General features: G+C 38.9%; 1 protein-coding gene across 10 annotated transcripts in view; it reads left to right on the top strand.

Annotated features, from left to right (window-relative positions):
* MPDZ (multiple PDZ domain crumbs cell polarity complex component) overlaps positions 1–21,190 on the top strand; it is a 268,048-nt gene that overhangs the window by 164,037 nt on the left and 82,821 nt on the right. For 9 of the 10 annotated variants that reach the window (XM_070431681.1, XM_070431682.1, XM_070431684.1 and 6 more), the window contains exons 9-18: positions 329–443; positions 786–874; positions 7,227–7,410; positions 8,204–8,275; positions 10,813–10,922; positions 13,425–13,571; positions 14,435–14,599; positions 17,080–17,265; positions 18,383–18,592; positions 21,008–21,124. In XM_070431681.1, the coding sequence (XP_070287782.1) occupies positions 329–443; positions 786–874; positions 7,227–7,410; positions 8,204–8,275; positions 10,813–10,922; positions 13,425–13,571; positions 14,435–14,599; positions 17,080–17,265; positions 18,383–18,592; positions 21,008–21,124 (1,395 nt within the window). The remainder of the gene's footprint in view (positions 1–328; positions 444–785; positions 875–7,226; positions 7,411–8,203; positions 8,276–10,812; positions 10,923–13,424; positions 13,572–14,434; positions 14,600–17,079; positions 17,266–18,382; positions 18,593–21,007; positions 21,125–21,190) is intronic. The other variant, XM_070431686.1, reaches the window with a different exon arrangement.

Genomic DNA, 21,190 nt, shown 5'->3' with positions numbered 1-21,190 from the left:
CCTTAACACATGCAGATGAGCATCTTGGAGAATAGAATTTGATCATAAGAAACTATTTGATTTCTGAAGTTTTATTTACACAAGCAGCATTGTATTTCTGTGATGGGGGTGTGTTCAGGTTTTCTGCTGGCATTCCCTTGTGGTACAAAGATGATGCTCAGTGCACGTTCACAAGACTGAAGGAGTAATCAGTCGCACAGTGAGCCCCCAGCAGAGTTCTCTGACACCTAATTACACCTTATTCCGAAATAAAGATGCGGCTTTTTGAGTTACCTTGTTTGTTTACATGTTTATTTTTCTGGGTATTTTCTTATCTGTTTTATTTTAGGTTGATGCTTCCACTCAGAAAAGTGAAGACAATGAGGCATTTGATGTGGAACTCACTAAAAATGCCCAGGGACTAGGCATTACCATCGCTGGTTACATCGGAGACAAACAGCTAGGTAGTTTCACACACTGATATGTTGTTTTAACTTGACAGTTGCCTCTAATGTAATTATCTCATGAGTTATTGAACCATATTTATATATTTTTATATTATTGGATAAACAGATTGAAAACTTTTCTAGGAACAACTTAATGTATGTGATTGTGATTTTGTATTTATGACACAAAACCATTGTCTCATCCTCTGGCCTAAGTTTCTACTACTGGTTTTGTTTGTGTGGCTTGCTGATGTATATTTCCTCAAAATTAGGACTGTATATTTGGATACTAGAGGATGGATATTATTTATTTGAGTGATTTTCATAAATAGTAAAACACACAACTATTTCAAATCTTAGAACCTTCAGGAATCTTTGTAAAGAGCATTACGAAGAGCAGTGCTGTGGAACATGATGGCAGAATCCAAATTGGAGACCAAATTATAGCAGTGAGTCCCACTTAATTTTGCTTTGTTTAATTGTCATCCTTGAGAAGTGCATTCTCCTCCTTTACTCAGTTTTGAGAACTACATTTAGCTTGATACTAATTTAAGCTTGCTTTGTTAATTTGACTCTCATTACAATGACTGGTTTTATTATTTTTTGGAATTAAGAGCATTCAACAGAAGCTTTACCGATTTCATTTCTAAAGGTGGGACTTCATCTGTGAATGATTTGTGACATGTCAGATTTCTGGTTATAACATTAATATAATAGCTATACATTAGTTACTAGTACATTCATATCATAGTTAGACTGTAGTTGCAGACACCCCGGTAAAGACCGGTTGTCATAGCCTCTGGTTTGCTTGCGTCTGAGTTTGGGATGTGTACATTTTCTCCCCTAGGTTAGCAGAACGACGCTGTTATTGTTGACTCCATCACCAAGGCTACTTTTAGCTCTAAGACAATACAAGAATACAGAAAAGACACAACCTCTTTAATTAATCAACCCATCATTCTTACTGTGGTAACATCACTAGGCTTTGAGCACATGGCTCTTCAAGGTAGTGTACAAAAGGATCTGACTTCCAGTTCAGTGTTCACTGGAAACGGGTCTCCCTAACTCCTCCTGAGAACACAAACCCCAAAGACCCCGCAAAGGGGGCTCCCTGGTTACAAACTTCAGGAAAAACTGCAGGCGATAGATTCTCTTAGGGATTCACAATGGACATGGAAAAAAATCAAAGACTGAGAAGTTCTGCAGTAGAGAAACTTGTTTAACTCTTTTACATCAGTGTTTCCCAAACTTCTGTAATAATGGGTTCTTTCCTCTTCAAACACATGTTAATATCCCTTGGAAGACATTTTGAGGAATGCCAGTTTATTTTAATACTAGAGGCCCAGTGCACGGATCAGTGCCCATTGAAAGGAAATTAATTAGAAGGTGGCCAGTGGGGTGGGACTAGGTGAGATGGGCTGGACACGCCCTGGAGCCAACTTCCCGCAGTCCCTGCCCAGCCGGCTGCACCTGGGGTGACACTGGGGCTCGAAGGGTGTCTGCAGAGTGAGCAGGGTCCCTCCGGCAGGTGGGGTCCCTCAGCCTGGCCTGCAGGGATCGGGCCAAAACCAGCAGTCTGACATCCCCTGGGTGGTCCCAGAGTGTGAGAGGGCACTCGGCAAAGATGCTGTTGCTCGGGAGCTCCTGTGTTGAGCATCTGCCCCCTGGTGGTCAGTGCGCATCATACCTACTGGCCAGTCACTTAGCCTTTTATATATATAGATGTGTTTGTTTAAGCTTAATTAAGTATCTGTGGTTTCCTTGGGAATGTAAGAAAGTAGAATGTTAGGATGGAATAGTTCTTGGTCATAGCAGCATTATTCACAATAGCTAAGATAAGGAAGTAATGTTGGTGTCTATCCATGGATGAATAGATAAACAAAATGTGATGTATATACAATGGAAAATTAATGATACAAAGAAGGAAATTCTGCCACATCCTACAACATGGATGAACCTTGAGGACATTATGCTAAGTAAAATAAGCCAATCACAAAAGGACAAGTACTATATGATTCCACTTACATGAAGTGCCTAGAGTAGTTAAAGTCATACAAGCAGAAGGCAGGATGGTTGTTTTGAGGGATTGGGTGGAGGGGGAAATGAGCAGCTGCTGTTTAATGGGTACAGAGTTTCACCTTGCCGGATGAAAACATCTGGAGATCTAGTGTATGACAGTGTGAATATACTTAACACTCCTGAACTGTATGTATAGTTAGAAAAGGTTAAGATGGAAAGTTTTATGTTACGTGTTTTCTACCATAATTTAACAGGAAAGGTAGAGGTGTCCTTTATCTCTTGCCATTTGCTCCTGTATTCAGCTCCCTGAGTTCTGGGCTTAGTCTGTAAAACTCCTAACTGCACCTGTTCACCTCTTAATCAACTATAAAGATTGGATTGTGCTTGCCTCTGAGCTGGCTGGTTCCTGTAAAGAGCCTTCCCACAGTATCTCCATTTTAACCTACACTGAAAATTAACTACTTTAAGTTTGTTTTTTTTGTTTTTTGAGTAAAGGAAAGGAGAGTGAATAGATACAGATTCTAAATACATTTTTGATACTGAATTAAAAATTGAAAACACAGCTACATGTTTTTTCCCTAAGCTGTATAATTTAACTCATTAGAAAGTTGTTTAAAATTCTCTTGAGATATAATTCACATGACATCCAATTTACCCATTTAAAGTGTATAATTCAGTAGTTTTCGGGTACTCACAATTGTGTATCAATTACCACAATCAATTTTAGTATATTTTCATTACCCTAAAAAGAAACCCCCATACACATTAGCAGTTACTCCCTAATTCCCCCATCATCTCAATGCTAGACAACTACTGATCTAATTTCTGTGCAGATTTGCCTGTTCTGGACATTTCATGTAAATGGAATCATATAATAAGTGGTAATTTGTGATTAGCTTTTTTTGCTTAGCATAATGTTTCCAAGGTTCATCCAAGTTGTAGCATATAAAAAGAAATTCTTCATTTCTGAATGATAATCCACTGTATGGGTATACCACATTTTATTTATCCATTCATCAATTGATGAGCATTTAGGTTGTTTCCTCTTTTGGGAGGATAATGCCTCTATGAACTTTCATGTGTAAGTTTTGAATAGATGTATGTTTTCATTTCTTGGGCATACTAGTATACTTAATAGAATTGCTGAATCATATGATACCTTTATGTTTAAGTTTTAGTAAGCTGCTTTCACCTACAAAATTGCAATAAGGAAATGTCTCTTGTAGAGTTTTTAGGAAAACCATATGAGTCATTTATTTTAAATACCTAGTGTAATACTTTGCACCTAAGTGCAATTTGATAAATTAAGCAGATATTTATTAAGGGCCTGAAATGAAGCCCTTACACATTTGAAAGAGTCTTGTAGTAGCTTCCCTTCTTGTCATTCTTTTCATTCTTATACTAGAGGCCCAGTGCATGAAAGTTCGTGCACTCAGGGGGATCCCTCAGCCAGGCCTGCACCTTCTCACAATCCAGGACCCCTCAGGTAGGGTCCCTAGGCCTGGCCTGAAATAAGGGCCTATCGGGGCTTTTTTTCCCCCTGCTGCAGGCAGCTGGCCCCACTCCTGCCACTGCCACTGCTTGCCATCTGTGCAGCGCTGTCCCCCCATCTCCCCTGCCACCGGTGGCCTCCCTCTGCAGGTGACAGGTGTGGGGTGCGATGGCTTGGCTGGCCTGGCCCTCTCTCTGCCGGGCGATCGCTGGCCGGCCGCACACCTGCCACAGTGACCTGGGCCTCCCTCTTTCTTTGCTGGGGGGTGGGGCCAGCCCTGCAAGGGGCCGTCTGCCTACTTGATTGCCCCTAACCACTTGCCTGCCTACCTGATCCCCTTAACTGCTTGCTTGGGAGGGGGCAGCCTGACGAGGGGCCGTCTACCTACCTGTTTGCCCCTAACCGCTGGCCTGCCTACCTGATCTCCCCTAACCACTTGCCTGCCTACCTGATCACCTGTAATCGCTGGTCTGCCTGCCTGATTGCCCCTAACCGCTTGCTTGGGGGTAGAGCCAGCCAGGGGAGGGGCCATCTGCCTATCTGATTGCCTCTAACCACTGGTCTGCCTGCCTGATCACCCCTAACCACTCTGCCTGTCTACCTGATTGCCCCTAACCACTCTGCCTGCCTGCCTGATTGCCCCTAACCGCTTGCTTGGGGGCAGAGCCAGCCCAGGGAGGGGCCGTCTGCCTATCTGATTGCCCCTAACCATTGGCCTGCCTACCTGATCTCCCCTAACCACTTGCCTGCCTACCTGATCACCCGTAATCGCTGGTCTGCCTGCTGATCGCCCCTAACCACTCTGCCTGCCTGATTGCCTCTAACTACTTGCTTGGGGGTGGGGCCAGCCCGGCGAGGGGCCATGGTGGTTCTGGTCTCTGGTTGTTCAGGTCGTTATGCTTATGGTGGCTGGCCTTTTATTATATAGGATAAGTGGAACCTTAAATATAATTTTGCTTAGGCAAGGTCAGTGATAAAGGAAATTGTTGACCCAAAAGTGGAAGCAGCCTTCTTGTGAAATTTTTTTTCTTTTAATAAAATCACTTGACTTCATTATCATCAATGTTCTGATTTTTGACTTTAAGCAATATTTTTAGAAGCACCTTAAATGCTTAGGGAACATCATGAAATGCTTTGATTATGCCTTAATTTAGTGCAAAATATCACCATCTTGTGGACTTTTGAGATAGTGGTAGTCAAGTTCTTCGCACCAGTTGTGTTTTCATAACTGCATTTGTTTTTCTCAATCTCTGTTTTGGTAACAGCTATTTTGAGCTATACATTATTTTCACTTTATAATTGTTGAGGTGGTGAGAAGAGTAAGAAATTATTTCTTACTGTATTGAGGAATTATTATTTTATAACATTAAAACTTTTTTGTAGGATTCCTCTTTCACAGATTCTGCTCTAGGGTTTCACTATAGACCTTACAGGGCAAAAGAATAGAGTAAATGAACACATCCCTCCCCCCCACTTTACTAGTATATATAGTATATAAGAATTATATGATAAAAGGACTCTATTTTTAAAGTTGGCCAAACTTGTCATTAAATAAAAACACATACACTCATTCTTTTTAGGTTGATATACAGAGAACTTGGCTAAAAGCAGTATGAGGTAATAATTAATCAAAATATTATTAAACAAGTATGTGAATATGGAAAGATGTCAGATGTTGCCTATGATGTTCTGTGACTTTTTATACATATAGGTATAGGCTGTGTTGGAGGCGGGCGTGGCCAGCTAATTGAGTGTGCTAAGAAGCTGGGATTTTTGAATTGTTCCAGCTAGTATTTCTCCCTATAACTGTTCCTTTTAATTGATATATCTGTACTGTGCACTGTGAGAATGTTAGATCTCTTCTTGAGATAGCACAAAGGCAGTTTTCTGAACTGCAGTCTTGTCTGTGGCACCATTGGATCTGAAGCCACGGCTTATCTCTCTTTCTTCGATAATGAGGGACCAGAGCTGGTCTGGGGCCTGGTTTAGGCTTTGGGGACCTTGTCTCATAGGTATGATGGACCTAATTATATGGAACAGAAACTGCTCCCATGAAAGCTTGGGATTTTCATGTTTATTAATTACTTCTTCACTCTGCTACTAATAATAACAGCTGATGAGTATCTTCTTGGTCCAGAGTGCCATGCACTGTAAATTTGGGAAGTACCATTATTCCCATATGACAGATGGAGATACTGAGTAATTTGAACTGAATTCTGGAATGGAAAGTCCATGATTATTCCATTATAGCAATTTCTTTGGTGCTACTACCATCTCTGACATTTGTTTTCCTGGGAGATCCTAGTGGAGATATTTGACTTAACTTTACATAGAAGGTAGTGGATTTTTCATCTAACTTACTCGTCCCTTTGGCCCCTTGTTTCTCAGCAGTTTATTCTGTAGATTCTTTCTTTTGGGTACCATCATTCCCGAGGGATTCTGGGTACTCTTGAGGGGTTTCAATATGACCTGAGCCTGGCTTTCCATGGGAGTGGCATTTCTCTGGTCTATTTTCCAACAAAGTTAGGTTGTTGAGCAGTTCCCAACATAACAGCACTTTTCTCTTGCTTCACAGTCAAAGCCTTCTTTTATTCTCCTGGCGGAATTACACACAGTCCCCTGCATCCTTCCCTCCTTGAGGTGACACAGCTCTTCTGAATTGAGGTCAAGGAAGAACCATCTAAGTGGGTGTGGCAGGACTCAGAACTCTTCTCTCTTTAAAACAAAAACAGGCCTCTTAAATTTTCCCTTACTTTAACAACCCAGCTCTTTCCTGTCCTAAATGTACACAACCTTTAGTTCTTAACCATTTAATTTAAATTTCTTCTTGGTGGCCCCTCTCACAACTTAGTTTAGCACAGGGTATAAATAAGAGTAGCATCTCAACCATAATTTCATTTTCACATACATGACACTGAGTACAAAGCTCTCAGTTCATCATTTCTTTACCACAAATTCTCTGGAGAGCCTGCTTACTCTGCTTCCTAGATGCCAAGGAGTGGAAACAAATATTTTTAATGGTATGAATCCTGGATCCCACCCTATAACTGTTAGCTCATAATTTCTAGAAATGAGACCCCATAATCTGTATTGAGCAAAACAAACAAAACCCTCCTGAGTGATTCTAGTGATTGTAAACTAGTACTGGTCCCCAAACAGGCATCAGCCCATTCCCTGCTAGGGGAATCCTCACTCCCCATTCTTCTCACACTAACAGGCAGTAAATACGCATTTGGTGAATCGGTAATACAAATATCCATTCCGTTTTTAACATGTCTTGTTCTTACCAGGTAGATGGTACAAACCTTCAGGGTTTTACCAACCAACAAGCAGTAGAGGTGCTGAGACACACAGGACAGACTGTGCACCTGACCTTGATGAGGAGAGGAACGAAGCAGGAAGCTGAGCTCATGGCAAGGGAGGACGTCACAAAAGATGTGGTTTTGTCTCCTGCTAATGCCAGCATAAGCAAAGGTAATGCCGAGTTATCTGGTTTTCAGTTACACCCTTACATCATTTCAATTTTTTTTCTAATTCTAAAGTTATTTAAAAAATAGTTTTTAGTCTTCACTATTTAGTATGAACCAAGTAAAAAGGAAATTTAATAAAGTTGGGGTGAATTGGAACAAGAATGTGTTCATTAACTATAGAACGGACTTCAGAATAAAGCAGATTACTTCCTGTCCTATTTATTCAGTCACCATTTCTGAAACATACGCAGTCATTTACCTTGCTGTGTGCCTCCTTACTCTTTCAATGTCCTCTTCATGTTTTCTCCTTCGACGGAACCTATCTGTCTGGATTATGCATTTGAGCCCCAGGATGTTTCTGACTCCTCAGCCTTTCCTTGAAGGAATGGATTTTAATTTCCCATTTAGAAATGTCATTCATAACCTGCTTACCCAGGAGTATATCTGGGAAACACTGGCATCCCTATGTAGCTCACTGGGCTCAAGGTTCACTGGTAGAAGTCGGGCTGTTGGTTGGAAAGTGCTGCTTCATTTCTCAAACTGCTAACGATTCTGGTATTTATGTCATAAACTACTTATTACAGTACGAGGAGACAGGGAGGCAGACAGATCACAGGAGAAATTTATTACTTCTTTCTCCCATTAACAAGAAGACGTTCCTTTAAGAATAAGTAGTTATTGAAGAGTTTCCCTACCTAAACAATTTTTATTTGGGGATTCAAATATATACAGTGGGGTTTGAAAAATACAAATGCTCCTATAACAGATATAACTGCTAACATATTCTTTTCTTTAAGAAAATTATGAAAAAGATGAAGATTCTTTATGTTTGAGGAGAAACACCAGCATATTACCCATTGAGGAAGAAGGTAAACACCTGGAGCAGGTTGTTTTGTTCTTTGTATGCTTTATAGATAAATGACTTTTATAAATGTACATAAGCCTCTATGGACATATTGTAAATTACAGAAGAACACTTTCAAAAAAGAGATCTTTTAAATCCTTATTTATGTATATGATTAATTGCTCTAGTAGATTGAAATAGTTCATTTATAGCTGGCATATTTTCTTACTGACTCGATCTTCTACATTTTTTTAAACTAGAACCCTTTGGGACTCAATCAGTAAATATATGGTTTTTATTTCAACCCCCGTATTTCTGTACAGCCAACATATGTCTATCTTAATGAACAAGCAAACATAAAATTATAAAGCATATTTAAAATAAATACCAGGGAATCTGTAAAGCATAAGCTACTAGGAATGAAACTGTCCAATTTGGGAGGCTTTTTCGTCTCCATTTTTTAAAAATTTAATATTGGGAAACTTTAATATTGGGAAATTGGTTCCTAAAGGAATATTAGAGAGAAATTAAGCCTTTCTTAGATTTCTTTCACTTATAAACCTGGGATCCATGAAGCTGTTTAAACAATGAGCAACATTGTTTTAATATGTAATTATGCCTGAGTGTTGTGGTGATCTTTTTAGCCTGGGAGCTATGTGCCTCCCTTCTCTGTCAGGTTGCTCTCGGTAGTTTAGTAGCTGAAATCCACTGAGCAAAGAACGAGACTGCTCTCCTTTCGTTTGAATCCCATCCTTCACGAAATAATTTTATTGAAGCTTTGTAGTTCTTTAAAATACCTACTGCTCCATTATTAAATTATTTTTTCCTGAAATTTTTTATTTACCTTTATTATTTTAAAGCAGTATTTGTGTTTGCAAAGATATACCTGAAGTGAGATGTGTAAGATTCACTGATGTTAATTGCATTCTGCCATTTTTACACTAATAGGTGAAGAAATTGTTTAGGCTAAAGTGTAAGTGAGTATCAGGAGTAGGGAGAAAGGACAAAAATGAGATAGTAAGTGGGGATGGATGTGGGCATTGTCTGGAAGCTCAGACCACGTAGTTGACTTTTTGTGCAAGGATAGATGGGTGAGGCTCTAGACTGAGAATCAAGGCCCCCAAATTCCTTTGGAAAAATGTGTGTTCTAATGCATCTATGCTAGTACTTGGTCCCTAGACAAGGGAGTAAGTTGCCACCTCCAAAGAAATTTGACTCATTGTGTGAGCCTGGATAAGTCACAGTCACTTGGCTCTCAGTAAGATCAGAGGACTGGACTTCATGATTTTTAAAACCTGTCTGAAATATTGACTTGGGGCAGTTAGGGAAGGAGGAGAATGGGGGATTGTGCATGTGGGTTGTATGAAGACAGATCTCAGATTTGTTAGTAGCCAGCATACAGATTCCCCACTTTTTGCATTCAGAAGCCCACCCTGTTTGAATCACTGCCCAGCTCTGTATGGACAGCAGAATCAGAGAAAGGGGGTGAGTGAGCAGGTAGGGCTCTGAGCTGACTCCTCTTTCTAACTCTTATCAAGTTGAAAGAATCTCTGTTCACCCCTGCGTGGTGATTCTCTCTGGACTGAATTTAATTTTGAAAAGAAAACACTCATTTGGGTGGGCTAGTCTCCAAGTTGGAAAAAAATATATATTTTATTGTTTTCAGTTTCTCAAAGAGAAACCGATTCATTTTATTAATTCAAGGCATAACATGTGCAGAATAGACCTAGAGTGAAAGCTCATTAATTCCGTTAAATAGGAGGCAGTTAAGAAATCTGATTTTTACAACACTCTTTACATTTGAAATTTGAATGCTGAAAAGGATATTAAAATTTTAACTTAGAGTGTGCCTTGTAGAGATTTTTTTAAAAGACAACCTTCATGAGGATGAACTATGATGAAATATGGAAATATTTGAATATGACTTGCAAATTCTTTTCAACCATGTTCTTGCTTTAGCTAAATATTTTAATTCAATAGTGTTTACATAATTTGTTTAGTGAATTTCTTTCCAAATTTTTTTTCTTTTTACCAATTAGTGCAATTCCAATTATGGGGTTTTATTTTAGTGTGCACTCTGTTTCTCAAGTCTTTCTTATTTTTATACTCATTGTACGTGGAGTTGCATGTATTCTTTGTTAATTTCTTCTGTCTGTTTCTGTTAAGGTGTCACTTGGTTCTTCTTTACTCTGTAGAACCAAATGAAAATGAAGTAGATAAACTAACATAAAAGGCAGCATGGTTTTTGACTGTAGAGACACCAAAAGACCACCAAGTGAAACCTGGAGGGACTCGGGGCCCTGGTTCTTTTAAATACATGTCAGATAATATATGGATACTTTAATGGAAATGTGGTCAAGATTTAAAAGACTTCTCAGAAAAGAAAGTAGTGTTTGAACATGCAGATGTTAGGGTTCTAAATATGCAGAGAAGTAGAGTACCTATTGGGTGATGAGTCAGACTTTGTATGATAGACAGGTTCTGATCTCCCCTGGTACAGAATGTTAAAATAAGGATAATTTTTGTGGTTTGTCACTGACTTAATTGTGTTGACTGTTTCAGGGTATCCCTTGCTGTTAGCTGAAATAGAAGAAATGGAAGATGCACAGCAACGGGAAGCTGCCCTGCTGAAAAAGTGGCAAAGGATTATGGGAATTAATTATGAAATAGTGGTAGGTTACCTTACCCTCCCCAACTTGCTCATTTGTAACTGTATTTGATGAAGAAGTTCATGAGAGCAATAAAAGTGTTGATCATACATAGTCTTTGAGAAATAGCAAATGTCCAGCGTTTTTTTTTTTTTTTTTTTTCAGAGATCTAAGTGTGCTGACTCAGGTATTTAAAAAATTCAACTTGGAGAAAGTTTGATTGTAACCAGGGAACTGAAATAAATGGCATTGAAGTTTTAGAACTCATAAATCATCAATATTTTAATATTCCTGGTGGTAGTATATCTTATATAGATACTAGGAAGGTTGTTTTTCTGATTATTAAACTTGGGATTCATAGAAAGAATCAGAAAACAATGACAGTGTTTACTTAAAGATAAAACAAAAATGAATCATGACCTATATACAAAATTGTAAAAGTACTTTTTCCTGTTATCACTCATGTATATATTTTCCTTAAGAGGTGTGTACTTCTGTCCACTTTTTTCATATCACTTATGCCATATTGAATATTTTATGTTTATTAATAGTTTGCATAGCTACAATAGCAATTATCATTTGCTTTCTAAAAAGAGGTTTAACAAGGGTGACACACATTACCAGCCTTTAGATGTGCACCAGCAAATTTTAGGGATTTCAAAAGGAAAATGTAATACTAGATTAGTTTGAATTTCTCTTATTGCTTATAATATCCAAGTAACTCTAGATTAGAAGAGATAAAAGACAGCAGATTTCATATATTATTAATAACGAACATTATTTGAGCACTTTGTGCCAAGCAGTATTCATTGAATACTCATGACAGTGATCTTTTTTTTAAACACTCAAGATGTTTAACTGTCAGTTAAGAAATGAGTAAGTACAGCTGTTATTACCATTTTAAATTGCATTGAGGGAAAAATACAATAAAGTGCAGCTTCACTATTGTTAATTTAACATGAAAAGAAAGTTGAGATGTTCCATCTATGAGGAAACTGGCTTGCATCACTGAGACTGCACCTCTTCTGCTGGTAACTGAATAGTGAAGGGAACCTTTTGACTAGGCAAGTGTTGACTAGTCAGATGTCAGACCTGAGACTGGGACCTTTTAATGGCCTTTGTGCACATGGCACTCCCAATCTGTTGAGGGCAGAAGTGTGCTGTAAGTAAAAAAGAGTTAAGCTATTTACTGGCTCTCAACAAAAGTAAATTAGACATAGATCTGACTTTAAATTGTTGGTGACATAATTATACAGCATAAATGTAATCATAGGGGGGAGTGGTGCAGTAGAAAGGAGGATTGATGGGCCTTGTGAGTGGGGTCCTGGAAGACTTTTAAAGACCATTGTCGTCCCTCAAAACAGCATAAGTGAGAAGTGTGGGCTCTAGGTTCAGACAGCTGAGTTTCAAAGCTCTTTTCTAGCTGTGTGACTGTGGTTAAGGTAACCTCTCTGGGAAACGAGGATAGAAACTATATCTATTCCTGAGAAGACAATGAGATTCTGTGTAGTGGGGTTAGCACAGTCCCTGGCACAAAGTAAGCACCAAGTGGGTATCTTTCCTATACTGTTGTTTGAGCTCAGGTGTTCGTTTTATCTGTAGCAGTTTAGACTACCTTCCATCCTTATTAGTGTCTGTAGGCACAGCAAAGTATCTGAGGTTCTTGCATCTCACTGCTTCCTTTTGGTTTCTGTTGTTTCATGAAACTGACAGATAATCAGTACTCTTTCAAAGGCAAAGCTTTGATACTTTATAATAAGGTTTTTGAACTTTTGTGAGAAACTTGATCTGCTTTGAACAAACATCTATCTATCTATCATCTATCTATCTATCATCTATCTATCTGTCTATCAACTATCTATCTATCTACCTATCTATCTATCTATCTATCTATCAGGCTAAGCGACCATCCAACCAGCCTGTAGGTATGACACGGACTGACCACCAGGGGGCAGACACTCAACGCAGGAGCTGCTGAGCTGCGGTGACTTGGCAGCGGTGGTTCTGGGGTGATGCACCCTGGAACCAGAGGGGAGGGAGCCCAATTCCTCACAGGCCCACACGATTGCACCTTTGGCTGAGGGTTATATTGTTGCTGGAGCACCATCGGCCCAAATCTGGTTTACTGCACACTTGTGTTTGCATTCCACACCGTGTACGACAGCAACTTTGCAGAGTGCCCTCTGGTACTCCGGGATCCCTCAGGGGATGTCCGAGAGCGGGTTTTGGCCTGATACCCGCAGGCCAGGCCGAGGGACCCCACCTGCCAGAAGGACCCTGCTCACTCAGCAGAAGCTCTTTGAGCCCAGGCGCTACCCCAGGTGCGACCAGTGGGGGAAGAAACCAAGGGAGGTTGGCTTTAGGGCATGTCCAGCCCATCTCGCCCAGTCCCCTCACCATCAGCCATCCTCTAATTAATTTCCTTTCAATGTGCACAAATCCATGCACCAAGCCACTAATAAAATACATATTTGAGAATTAAAAAATAAAAGAATATTAGAACTGTGATGATTTTTCCTTTTTTAGGTGGCCCATGTGAGCAAGTTCAGTGAGAGCAGCGGTTTGGGGATAAGTCTGGAAGCAACAGTGGGACATCATTTTATCCGATCTGTTCTACCGGAAGGTCCTGTTGGACACAGTGGGAAGCTTTTCAGTGGAGATGAGCTATTGGAGGTAAGAGCTATGCCATTTTACCCTCCCTCCCCAAAGAGAATTCTTAAAAGGCTGCAGGAGGTTTCATGGTGAATAATTAAGTTCTTATATAAATTTCCCCTCTAAAGGATACTCAAGGGAGATCTACAAATAAAATTCCACCCAATGCAGAAATTTCAAATCTATATTTGGACTGATTTTCAGACGTATTCCATGCTGAGTTTGTTTGTTTTAATTAAAGAGAACTATAAAAACTTCTTTAAGATTTTTAAAACATTTGTTCAATTTGTAGAATATGTAATACATTTACATATTTCAAAATCACAAAGAATGCAAAAGCTTTACAATAAAAAGTCTTTTTCCTATTCCAATTCACCCAGTTCCTGTCTCCCTTCCTTAGGTAACTAATTACATTTGTTTCTGTGCAACTTTCTGGATATCTTTAAGCATAAATACGAAATATGAATGTATTCTTTTGCCTCGCTTATATGAAAAGCATGCTAGTGCATAATATGTGCCATTTTCCATTTTGACATTTTTCACTTAATAATAATATAAAATGTAAATTTTTAAAATAATCCCTTTTCCCATTCATCCTTTGGGGAAGTTTTTATTAACTCTTTCTTCCAAACTACTACTTTGGGAGATCAAACATGGATGCAAGCTAGTGATTTTTCTGAGTGCTGTAGAAGGTCCAAATCCAACAGACTCTAACCTTGTGCGTAAAACGTTTTCAATAGTGTTGTTACGAGTCCAATTACAGTTCTGAGCACAGGAGAACTGTGGTAATAGTAAAATTTATATGTACTTAATAAAAAATTGTTCTCTAAAGAATATTCATGCTATGAAATGTTCTTTCTTGGACAACTTCTCTTTTTCCTCAGGTGAATGGCATAACATTGCTTGGGGAAAATCACCAAGATGTGGTGAATATTTTAAAAGAGTTGCCTATAGAAGTGACCATGGTGTGCTGTCGTCGCACTGTGCCACCCACCACCCAGTCCGAATTGGATGGCCTGGACCTCTGTGACATTGAACTAACAGAAAAGGTATTGGCTAATGGATATAAGACTAATCTGAATATATAATGGAAAGGCTAAATGGTGTTTGGAATTTTTTTAGGCCTCTTTTCTTTTATTTGGTGTTTGGTTTCCTTACATTGTGCCATGGCTTATAAGATAAACCTCGGAGTCAGACAGACCTGGGTTTGAATCAGGCTTGGCATTTCCTAGCCTCTGGGACCTTGGGCAAGTCACTTCACTTTTCTGAATCTCAGTTTTTTCCTCTGTGCAATGTAAGTCATGTTGCCTGTCTTGGAGCATTACTCTGCAGCTAAAATAAGGTCTTGTATGGATATTTTATTTCATTGCCCATGATATGCTTATATAATTTATTCATACTACTAGTATGAAGTCAATACTTGTATTGTCCCCATTCATGGAACAGAAAATTAAAGTACGTAAATAGTGAGTATATACCATCTATGTGGTGAGTGATACTTTTATGTAACCTACTGAGCTCAGGGCCTCTCACACAGTTACTGCTCAGGGAATGGTTAAAATATGGATGGACACATCATTTCTGCATGTGTTGCTCTTATTTGCACACTATCAATACTTTAAAAAGTGAGAAATTTGAACTTGTAATACTACGTCAGATAATACTCTGTGACATCCAGAAATTCCCATTTTTATGTTTGCTCATTCTTTTCCATTCAGATCAAAATGTCAAAAAATGGAGCTCATTGGCCTTTCCGAAGATTCACAGTAGATATCTGAAGTTATGAATTGGACTTTGTATATTTGCAATCTAATTGAAGTCCCTTTTAAGATATAATGAGAGATGATGTTAGGATTTGATTTACATTATACTGAAGGAATCAGTAAATTGAGATAATTTTGAAAACTTTGAAGAATAAAGTGTATAGTTTAATATTCACATGGGTGATTAGAACAGGGTAGAATCATAAACGTAAGTCCAAATTGTAGTTATGTAGTACCCCACATAACCATACACATTTTTATGTGATATAAATGTGATTATTACAATAAAACAAGTGGACAGATTTGCATCCATGGTCCTAGGCTATGCAATAATTGAATAAAAACGAAGAGCAAACTAGAATTTAATGTATTCTTCTAGATTAACAGCTGAATTAATCTAGAGTCACTTTAATGTATTTTTATCAAAGAAGCTAACAGTTTGAGCCTCTGTTTCTGTACCAGATGATTTATCATCGTTACCTCATTTAATCTTCAAAAATCTATGAGATGGGTAGTTACGAAGCCCAGGTTAAGAATATTGCTCAAGGCAGCACATGAGAAATCCTAGAGACAATTTTCAAGCCCCAGCCCTTCTGACTTTAAATCTTGTCTGGCAACTGTGCACGTTAATTTATTAATGAAATAATCTTGTGTACAAGACAGAGATGCATAAAACATGGAACTTTTACATTGAGCCATTTCTTCATGAATTTTTATTTATCATAATTACTTTTTATCAAAATAGCTTGCTGTTTTTCTTCTGACTACGGAGGTGATTCAGAAACTGATGAAATAAGTGAAAATCACCCACAGTCATGCTCTGAGATGTAACTGTTGTATTTATATATATTTTGTTAATCCTCACAGGAGGGTATTTTTCCATTGATTTTTTTAGAGGGAATAGGGGTCAGAGAGGGGGAGAGAGGGAGAGAGAGAGAGAGAGAGAGAGAGAGAGAAGCATCTATGTGAGAGAGACACATTGATTAGGTGCCTCCTGCATCTGCCCCGAGTGGGGCCAGAGATCAAACTTGCAACCTGGGTACTTGCCCTTGATCAAGAATTGAACCTGAGACACTTCTGTGAACAGGTTGAGCTCTAACCACTTAGTAACGCTGGCCCTTTGAATATTTTTATATAAGATCTTTAAACCATACTTTTTAAAAATATTTTTATTGATTTCAGAGAGGAAAGGAGAGGGAGAGAGATGTAGAAATATCAATGATGAGAGAGAATCATTGATCAGCTGCCTCTGGCAATGCAGGCATGTGTCCTGACTGGGATTCCTACCATAACCTCCTAGTTCATAGGTCTACGCTCAATCACTGAGCCACGACAGCCTGGTGCATACTTTTTTTTAATCTCAGAGGGAAGCGGGGGTAGGTAATTAACCAAAAAACTTATATGCATAACCCACGGACACATACAATATTGCAGTAGGCCTGGGGGGTAGAGTGGGTGCGGGGTGGAGGGGGTCAGGGGGGAAGAAGAGGGGGAGATCTCCAATACTTTAAAAAATAAATAGAAATTTACAAAAAGAACCATATAATTTTAACGCCTGTCATAAGTTAGGCATTTCTTCTTGTCTAATAGCTTTCAGTAACTATGACCTTAATTCCTAAGGATTTCCTGATAAGCTGTTGCTACCCTTATTTGAGAGTACTTTTTTTCTGGAAAGACACTGAGAATCTCCTTTTTTCCTGGAGTGCTGTTATGTGTATCCGCTCATCTAGTGCCTCTGAAATAAGAGCTGTCTGGTCTGTCACCAGCCTCACATAGATCTCGGCGAGTTCATCGGGTCTTCGGAGACCGAGGAGCCTGCGCTAGAGATGCCCGATGTGGGTCGGGATCCAGGGAAGGTTCACGGACCTTTGGCCATGTGGGAGGCGGACGTTCAGCACATTGAGCTGGAGAAAGGCAGCAAAGGACTTGGCTTTAGCATTTTAGATTACCAGGTAAATCCGACTTTTAACAATTTTTAAAAATAAAAAATGATATATACAAAGACATGTTGATAGAGCAAAGGCAGATAACATTTTAGTCATCAAAGGCATTTTCTTGTTCCTAGTAAAACCTTCAAAATAGTAATTTATATGATGATTCATTGATTATCTTAGAGGACTTTTTTTAAATATTGAATTCCTTGAGCTCTTTTATATTGTAACTCTTGAGGATTTGAAGAATATGCAGAATGCATTTTAGGAATTTCATAGAAATATCATTTTGTTTTGTTTTTTGGACATTGGGGAGTATGTCCAAACTATTTTTATTTCCATGCACTTAATCGATGGTTCATATTTTAATGGTAAGACAGAAAGTCTGTCTGAAGTGAATAAGAGATTTATAATCGGCTATGTTATAAATTCCAGCATTCCTATCGTTTGACTAAATTTATGAATAATCTTAAATTGGTCAAATGTGACTGCATCCTTACCTTGCATTGTGTTCTGTAGTGTGAGTAGCTGAGGGAATGCTGCAGCCCGTTGGATAGACACAGCTGTTGCTCCTCATTAATTAATACGGAGCCAGTTGCCATCTCCGATGGCTCCCCTGGGTTGTGTCGTGCACAGGGCCTGATTCTGGAGCCTTGTGCTAATACTAACCTTGCTGTATATCTTACACTGCATCACCAAATTCTGTACGGCCTCGCTTTACACTTCCTTATTTCAAGAGAGAGGCCCTACCTTCAGTATACTCACAACCACTGATGCTCCAGAGCCGTTATTCCCTATTAAACAAACGCTGGTGTTAATAATTCATATATCTGACATCTGTCTACCCTCAGATGATAGTTATAACATTTGACAAACGTTAAAATTATTTTCAACTTATCTGTACAATTTGAAAGGTCGACTCAGGAATGGTGCCAAGAGAGGGAGCTTGTATAGAGTGATTTCTTCCTAAACTCTAGAAGGGAACCTTTGCCCAGATAATTCATTAGAAGGGTTGATGAACTTTTTTAAAGACACCCGAAACAGTTACTCATCCATTACAGTTCAGGGGGAGCAGCCTGTGAACATATTTCCCAGTGTAAAATGGAGCTGCCTGCTCTGTCCTTTTTCCTTCTGTCAGGACCCTGTGGATCCAGCCAGCACTGTGATCGTAATTCGTTCTTTGGTTCCTGGTGGTGTTGCTGAAAAGGATGGACGCCTTCTTCCTGGGGATCGCCTCATGTTTGTCAATGACGTGAACCTGGAGAGCAGCAGTCTCGAGGAAGCTGTGCAGGCCCTGAAGGGAGCCCCGTCAGGCCCGGTGAAAATAGGAGTTGCCAAGCCTTTACCCGTAAGAATTTGGATTTTACTGATTCTTTTCAATATTTGCAAATAAAATGGCTTCTGCGCTTATTTTTAGCTTCACATGTTCTTATGATGAATCATGACTTTTGGTACTTTCTATAAACACAATTGTTAACTGGCTTTTGAGTTTAAAAATTTAACGTTGAATAATATTTTTTTAAATATAAAGGAAATAAAACAGGAAGTTCAGAAATAAATCGGTAACATTGTTTTGTGCTTCACTTTTCACCTTTTGTATTTGATAATAATGTCATGATAATACAGAATGAAATATTTTCAATGAAATAATGCCTTAAAATATCTATCCCAATATAGTAGAGTATTAGAGAAATTAACAGCATTAACAACTAGCAGCAGAATCTTTAATTTGGGTGGGATAAAGTAGAATCTCTGTAGAGTGGCTTGAGGTCCTACATTCTGTCAATTTCAACACAGTTGTTGTCTAATTGCTGCAAAGCAAGAAATTGAACTTTCCAAAGTGGATTCATCAGTGCGTGGCTTCCTGAGGGAGGGAAGAGCCCTCATGTCATTAATTATTGCAATATTAAAAATAATGACATGCTTCCATAATGCCAATACGTTTAGTAGATAAAGTGATTGCAACACAGCACTTACCAGTAAGACTGAGTTGCAGTGAAATCTGAGAGACATTCTCACTCTTTGGGAGTTTTTTTTCAGTGTATAAATGTATTCTTAAGTGAAAGGGCAAATACTCCTCCTAAGAAACTACAGACACATGGATATATTTGCATAAACATTAAGGAAAAATTTGTTGACTGAAATAGTAAGCATAGTTAATATGTTTTAAATGTTAATTACATTTTTTGTGCTTCACTTTTTACTCCACAAAGAATTGATAATCTATGAAAATATATTTATAAAAACAGAAAGAGGGAGAGGAAGGGAGGGAGGAAGAATATGTTAATCTAACCTGAAATCAAACCAGAATTGTAGAAATCACAACAGAAGATCGATATGAGGGGGGATATAAAAATGAAGATAGGCCATTGGGACTCTGCATATACAGGGTGTGGCAAAAGTGGGCTTACAGTTCTTCATATAGAAAATAATATAATCAATAAATAATAATACAAGAAGAAACTCTGTGTTTCACATACTCATGACTCAAACCTACTTTGCCCCACCCTGTATGTTAAGATTGACCATACATTTGGTTCTAGTCTTATTGTTCAATAAAGAAAATGGCAAACATTTATTCCATATATGTTTTTACTGCTCTTAGAAGGATCCATGCCAGTTATTAAGAAGCATACTGTTTTTCCCTAGCTAGTTCCAAAATAAATTTCTTTCATGAGAATGTTAACTATTTCAAATTCCATATGCATTGCAATAATATGAAAAATATCTTTTATATAAAGAGAAGTTTACTATCTACTAACTCATATTTGTGGAACAAGAAGAAAAACTATTTTCCTAAAATACTTTTATATGTAATCGATGATATGAGGTGATGTAGGCATGACAATTATCTAACTACTAGAGGTTCAGTACATGAAATTCATGCACAGGGGAGGGGGGTGTCCCTCAGCCCGGCCTATGCCCTCTTGCAGTCTGGGATCCCATGGGGTATGTCCATGGGGAGTGGGCCTAAGCCAGCAGTTGGACATCCCTCTCACAGTCCAGGAGCCCTCGCTCCTTATTACCTGCCTGCTCAGTGTTCCTTACTGCTTGGCTCGCTGCCCCTTAGCACTGCTGTGGAGGTGGGAGAGTCTCCTACCACCACGGCTGCGCTCGCCAGCCTTTAGCCCAGCTTCTGACTGAGCGGCGCTCCCCCTGTGGGAACTCACCACCAGGGCAGCTCCTGCATCAAGCGTCTGCCCCCTTGTGGTCAATGTGCATCATAGCGACCACTCATTCACAGTTCGGTCGATTTGCATATTAGCCTTTTATTATATAGGATGTTAGCCTATTTTCTCTGAGGTTGGAATAAAGATGTTAGGTTTCCTGTCAGTGTGATAAAAGTTGCCTTATTTCTATATTAAGAACTTGTTTAGCCAGAATATTTGTCAGATAAAAATGACCAGAGACCAGACGATTACTTTAATATAAAATATTTTGTTATATTATTGATTTTGATCATCTTTTATGAGAAGGATGAAAAAAATTAGTTGAAAGGATTCTTATCTAACAGATGGTGTTGGTATTCAAATAAATATCCTCACTGTAACTTAACAAATACAAATGTTAAATATGAATATTTATCATATTTTATGTTCATCATTCTATGTTAAAGTCATGTGGTATCATTTGAAAAATTTCCCATTTTTTTCTCTCCTCCTTTAACTTTTTCTCCTGCTCCCTCTCCCCTCTTCCCTCTCTTTCCGTTCTCTTTCCTTTTCATGATCGCATCCTTACTCGCTGGACTTCATTCTCCCTGCAGCTTTCGCCAGAAGAAGGTTATGTTTCTGCCAAGGAGGATTCCTTCCTCTACCCCCCACACTCCTGCCAGGAGGAAGGGCTGGCTGACAAAGCCCTCTTCAGGGCTGACTTGGCTCTGGTTAGTGGCCACAGCTTTTCAAGCTTTCTTTAAAAAAAAATCTTATGTCTTATTTTATCTTGCAAA

The sequence above is a fragment of the Myotis yumanensis genome, unplaced genomic scaffold, assembly GCF_028538775.1.
Source record: "Myotis yumanensis isolate MYYU_CA2020_CCGP unplaced genomic scaffold, mMyoYum1.0.hap1 SCAF_12, whole genome shotgun sequence".
Lineage (NCBI taxonomy): Eukaryota > Metazoa > Chordata > Mammalia > Chiroptera > Vespertilionidae > Myotis > Myotis yumanensis.
This window is presented reverse-complemented; position numbering and strand designations above follow the sequence as displayed.